The sequence below is a fragment of the Notolepis coatsorum genome (genome assembly GCF_963971535.1).
Source record: "Notolepis coatsorum genome assembly, chromosome: 1".
Classification (NCBI taxonomy): domain Eukaryota; kingdom Metazoa; phylum Chordata; class Actinopteri; order Aulopiformes; family Paralepididae; genus Notolepis; species Notolepis coatsorum.
Genome location: NC_140165.1, coordinates 233,802,802 through 233,809,439, shown reverse-complemented (window position 1 = coordinate 233,809,439; position 6,638 = coordinate 233,802,802). Strand labels below are relative to the sequence as shown.

At 45.7% G+C, this 6,638-nt stretch overlaps 1 protein-coding gene across 3 annotated transcripts in view; it reads left to right on the top strand.

Annotated features, from left to right (window-relative positions):
* The first annotated feature begins 620 nt into the window (after positions 1 to 620).
* Positions 621 to 6,638, top strand: part of LOC311233551 (calpain-9) — a 108,629-nt gene continuing 102,611 nt past the window's right edge. For all 3 annotated transcript variants that reach the window (XM_084320518.1, XM_084320517.1, XM_084320519.1), the window contains exon 1: positions 621 to 913. In XM_084320518.1, the coding sequence (XP_084176644.1) occupies positions 692 to 913 (222 nt within the window). In that variant the 5' untranslated portion in view covers positions 621 to 691. The remainder of the gene's footprint in view (positions 914 to 6,638) is intronic.

The following is a 6,638-nucleotide window of genomic DNA, read 5'->3' as shown; positions in this document are numbered from 1 at the left end:
CTTTCAAAAACACTCTCAAAAAACACCTACGGGAGACTGCAATTCGAAACTGGCCCCTACAAATGTCCTAACCTAGTTGTACAGTAAATGACCAAGTATGGCTTTGTCAGTATTCCAATGTACAGTGTACAATGTTTGTCCCCCCCCCCTATCCAACCCCCCCCCCCCCCACCGCCAACGTGCGTAATGTAATGAACTACAGTTGCCAGTGAGTGGGCATAATAAAGTAAAACAATAAAAAAAAAAAATTAGTAACTAAGAATCTATTACTTTTTTTGTAACAAGCCTAAACACTGTCTAAAATCACATGGTAAGAGAGTTAGTGAAATTTTTGTGTTTTTAATAAACATATAAAATAAATGTTTTCTAATATGAATAAAAGCATCTTTGGATATATTTTTTTTTATTAAATGTATTAAAGTTAGAAAAACGAATATCTGCTGAATATCCAACATAAAACCATCTTCACTAAGATCAATAGCAGGGGTTGGTTAACTACAGTTGAGGCAGTGGCTCATCTTTCCAGGTGGTTTCCAGGGGGAGTGGTTTGTCGTGAAGGTAGTAGGTACTGGGCTTGCGGCTTTGCAGATATACCCTACTCTACTCAACCTCAACGAGGAACAACTTCAGCCACACGCTGTTTGTAAACACCGTATTAAACATAGACTCATTATTACACTGTACGCGGATCATGTCGTCTGCAAACCGGACTTGTCCCACCGAGGATGGCGTGGCCCCTGAACCCCAGGAGGAACTTGGAGGGTCCCACTCCGGACGGTGGCTGTCTGACGCTTACTCAAGGGTTGATCTTTCTAATAACTTCGGCAACAACGACGACAAGCTGTTTGTAGACCTTCACTTTCCTCTGGACGACATAGCGCTGAAGTCCACAGTGGAATGGAAACGTCCCAAGGTAAAGCAATACAATATGATATGATTTTATTTCGGAGCTATTTTGGAACTGACCCCTGTTTAACAAAACAAAACTGAATACATTTTCTATAAACATATTATAAACAATTATAGGATATTATAATAAGCCATACGTGCACGTTTACTTAGACTAGTCTACTATTTTATACACCATCATCAGCACACTATCCTAATTTGAGCGTATATCTAGAATAATAACAAATTAATCTCTTCCACGTTCACGTTCAATGAATCAAACAATAGTACTAGTAGGTTATTTGAAGGGAACATCGCACTCACGAGTCACGACAAATTAATACGCTTAAGGTGCCAGAAGACCGAAAAGCAGGGTTAATTAAACAAATGCCTTCACCAAGGTTAGGCTTTTGTTTCATTAAATCAACTATGCTAGGTGTTGTAAGAGGTATTCTTTTGTTTATTAAAATAAATAGTCTGCATGTTAAAATAATAGCTCTTTCTCTTACATTCCAACAGCAGTGATGGCACTGATATTGTTTGGTCAGTAACTCTCAGTCCCTCGCTCTCCAGGAAACACAAGATATATTATTTTCTGGTATCCCGTTCCCACTATCCAATCAGGAGAGAGAACATTTCAAATCTGTCATTGAAACAAGTAAAATAATCTACCAGTGCAGTAAGCAAATTTGGCTTGGCAAGATTTCTTGAAATAAGTAAAAATATCTAGGGTTCTCTCTCTCCTGATTGATTGGATAAAGTGGGAACGGGATAACAGGACATTTATTTTGTGTTTACTGCAGAGTGGAGGGAGTGAGGACTGGGAGACCCATGTTACTGACCAAACACACTATATCAGTGATGCCTTACTGCACAGTGGAGGGAGTGAGGACTGGGAGACCCATGTTACTGACCAAACACTCTATATCAGTGATGGCTGACAAAATGTAGAGCTATTTGACACTTATTTTAGAAATACCACTTACAGCACTTTCAAGTCTGCAGAACCTTCTTTCCTAATGAATCAAACATATACATCACTGACTCGGATATGACATGTTCTTTATAATTACCACTAGGCCCATGCATGTGTATGTGAGATATATGGCATTGGCTTCATAAGGACGTGTGGCCTTGGGACAGTTATTTCCAATAGATGTCAAACGAGGCGTCACAGATGGTTGTGTCATAGTCTGAAAGAGTCCGATGGCACAAGAAACCCTGTCATGTTATTTCATTTACTGTAAGCAGTTGCATGTGATTCTATGGTGGACACAGACACTACGTCCCTATGGTGACAGTCACACACACACACACAGACACACACACACGCGCGGTAACAGTCACACGCACGCACACACACAAACACACAAGGTAACAGTTACACGCACAGTCACACACACTCACACGGTAACAGTCACACACATACACGCGCACACACACACACAAGGTAACAGTTACAGTCACACACACACATTATTAACCCATTCTGCGCCAATAACGGGTTAAGGCGGGTTTCTCCGCCATGCGTCGTCTGCCAATAACTCCGTAAGGCGTTTTTGAGATCAATATTTCATATTTTCGTCATGGTATTCATATTTCACCCACGGAGTCATGGGTGATGCTGTCTGATCCATCACAACTCTGCAACGCTTCAATACCGCCACCTGGTGGCCGATCGGCGAGTTGCCAAACCGGAAGTGCCCAAACCGGAAGTGCCCGTCCTAGGGCTGGGCGATAAAACGATAACGATAACTATCGCGATAAATTATTTCCTCGAAATAAACATGAAACGTGGTCGCAAAGTTTCGATATATCGATTTTCCAAGCTTGGCTCCGTTCAGCCTCGGCTCAGCACACTCACTAACAACAACCAACGTTACGTGATGACGTGATTACGCACAACAGCTAACAACCAATCAGTGAAGGAGATGGCCGAGAGCGAAGTAGACCCGGAAGGAGGTAGGACTCACTCAACAACAAGGCTTGCTAGGCTAATTAGCTTGCACGGCGGTTTTATATATTTACGTGCCGAGTATGTGTGTGGCGTGAATTCTGAGGCCACGTTTATAATAGTGGGGGTATACAGTGGACGTAGTTTCAATATATTGTGGCGGAAGAGAGTATTTTAGTGTCATATTTAGCACATTGTCATGGAATACACCGCTTAGAAGCAACAGGCTTGCTAGGCTAATTAGCTTGCACGGCGATGTTTTATATATTTACGTGGCGAGTATGTGTGTGTTTTGAATTCTGAGGCCACGTTTATAGTAGTGTGGGGTATACAGTTCGTTTCAATATATTGTGGCGGAAGAGAGTATTTTAGTGTCATATTTATTGTCATGAGATACTCCGCTTGTCGGCTAACTGCTAACGTGCGCGGACTGATGACGACATCAACTCGACTTGAGACATTCGCAGCAGCATAAGAAGTTAATTAAACTTGACAGACATTATATCGACGATAATTATCGATATCGAATTATATGAAAATAATTTTATAATTTTATCGCGATAACGTTTTTGGTCATATCGCCCAGCCCTAGCCCGTCCCCTATTTTCGTCCGGCCACTCTGTGATCGTCCCGGGGCTCAATACAGACACCGTCGATATGAATCTTTGCCATAACTCAATAATCAACATGATTTGGACGTGTATTAGTAATATACAAACCGGAAATGGATCGCATCGATCAACATCCCATAATAGCGATCTTTTTGCTCCAGTGTGATCGCCCAACGCTACAAGGAGACTGGGGTGAGTTTCAGCGTTTTTCTTTACCATTTTCGATACAAACTGCTCTGATCAATATATCACCCATACTACATGAATCATTTAACGTCGGTCATTGAATTATAAACGACCCCCCCCTCTGTTCACCCGCAGATGACCAGTCATGACGTTTAGGACCATGTACAGTTGAAATTTTTAATATAACGTTGATCGGTATCAAACTGCGGAGGCAACCATGCAAGGTGACAACCTGCTCATCGGGAGCAATTAGGGGTTAAGTGTCTTGCTCAAGGACACATCGACACGCTGCCCGGGAGGAGCGGGAATCGAACCGGGAACCTCCGGATTGCCAGACGACTGCTCTACCTCCCGAGGCACTGTCGCCCCCTTCTGTTACTACTTGTCTAGTAGAAGTAGTAAAACAACCATTACTTTACGTACACAACAAGTACAGCAAATACACAGATCAGACACCTCTATTTCCCCTGCTTTGTAAAACGGTACTACAGTCTAAAGTCTCTCATGTTGCCGCCATCAAAGATATGGTAGGTCTACAAGGTTTCAGGCAGGGCTGCTGTGATACACATACAGTATCATCCCTATGACCTCAGCCTATTGTCATTTGGGTGGGGGGGCTAGGCTGTCATCATTCTGTCACAGAGTATTATTACATGCACCAATTGTCCAGCTCTCTGATCCTGCTCAACTGGTCCTGTGCATTCATTTACAAACAAACACCATAGACAAACGCATGCATATGCACACAGATACACATACACGCACATACACACACTCACTCACACACTCACACACATACATCTCTCCCAATAACTCATCAACACCTGCAGCATTATCTACAAACTATAACTTCACTCACACACCTCGACCTTCCAGACGGGGTGGAGGCACTGCCCTCATGACATCTCCTTCATGGGCTACAAACGTAACACCACTCCCAGAACTGTCACTCTCCTCTCTCGAATATCATGCAGTATCTGTCTCTAATCCTTTCAATCTCACCATTGTTACACTCTACCGCCCTCCAGGTACACTCGATCACTTCACAGATGAGCTGGACATGCTTCTTAGCTCCTTACCGGAAGATGGTACCCCTCTCCTTCTACTGGGCGACTTCAACCTGCCTGACTCATCTCAGTCAGTCATAGTAGTCTCCCTCCTACAATCGTTTGACCTGACTCCCACTGCCATGCCTCCCACCCACAAAGCAGGCAACTCCTTGGATCTCATATTTTCCCGTAACTCCAGCATCATTAACACCACGGTAACTCCCCTACATGTATCTGACCATTCCTTCATATCCTTCTCACTAACTCTCATGCTTAACCGAAAGGTCTTCACCCCAACTCAAACAGTCTCACTCAGACGCAACCTGCCCTCCCTATCCCCCTCCACCCTCTCCTCTGACATACTATCCGCTCTACCTTTGAGTGACACCTTCTCTGCTCTCTCCACAGAGATGGCAACCTCCACCCTCCTTTCAGCCCTTGCAACCTCCTTCGACAAGCTCTGTCCCCTCGTTGAGAAACCTGCCCGCCGCTCCCCACCCAGTCCATGGCTGACAGATCCAGTGAGAGAACAAAGACAGGTCCTGAGAGCAGCTGAAAGGAAGTATAGAAAGTCACGCCTCACTGCTGACATCGACACATATCACAACCTCTTGTTAACATTCTCCAAAACCATCACTAATGCCAAAGCTTCTTTCTTCCACCATAGGATCGAGGCCTCTGCCAAGAATCTTCGCAAACTGCATGCTACCATGTCCTCCCTCCTCACTCCCCCCCCACCCCCCCCTCCCTCATCTTTCTCTGCCGAAGACTTTGCGATCTTCTTTGAGGAAAAAGTGGAGAACATCCGCAGCTCCTTCTCCCAACCCCCACCCATTCCAAATGCTGAATCGAGAACCTCATCCTTCACTCTGTCATCTTTCTCTCCCATTACAGAAGCAGAGACCCTGACACTGGTAACGTCAAACCGTCCGACTACTTGCCAGCTGGACCAGCTACCCTCCCCACTCCTCCAGACCATAGCACCAGACATCCTCCCATTCCTAACTGCAACCATCAACTCCTCACTCAACTCGGGGGTGGTCCCCACCTCCCTAAAACAAGCCAGAGTCACGCCGCTCATAAAAAAACCAACCCTGAACCCTACTGTCATAGGCAACTACCGTCCTGTCTCTCTTCTCTCCTTCCTTTCTAAAACACTTGAACGTGCTGTATCCAACCAACTTACTACTTATCTCTTACAGAATGACCTCCTAGACCCTAATCAGTCAGGCTTCAGGACTGGTCACTCCACAGAGACAGCCCTCATTGCGGTCACAGAGGCACTTCACTTAGCAAAAGCGAAAGGCCTCTCCTCTGTCCTGATTCTCCTAGATCTATCTGCAGCCTTCGACACAGTCAACCACCAGATCCTCCTTGCGGCCCTCGCAGGAATGGGAGTGGCTGGCTCTGCGCTGACATGGCTGTCATCATACCTCAATGACCGCTCCTACCAAGTGTCATGGAGAGGGACCCTGTCGGCCACCCGCCCCCTGCGGACGGGTGTCCCCCAGGGCTCGGTTTTAGGACCCCTTCTCTTCTCCCTCTACACTAAATCACTGGGTAACATTATCACGTCTCATGGCTTCTCCTACCATTGTTATGCCGACGATACTCAACTCTTCCTCTCCTTCCCTCCCTCAGATATCCACGTCTCTGTGCGGATCTCGGCCTGTCTGTCCGACATCTCAGCCTGGATGACGTCCAACCACCTCAAACTGAACCTAAGCAAAACAGAATTGCTCCACCTGCCGGCCAAATCCTCCCCCCTAACCGACCTTTCAATCACAGTCGAGAATGCAGCTGTGACTGCGTCCCCGACCGCCAAGAACCTTGGTGTTGTCCTCGACGACCAATTGAACTTCTCTGCTCACATCGCAGCGACGACCAGAACCTGCCGATTCCTCCTGAGCAATGTCAGAAGGATACGCCCCTTCCTGACAAAAGAAGCCA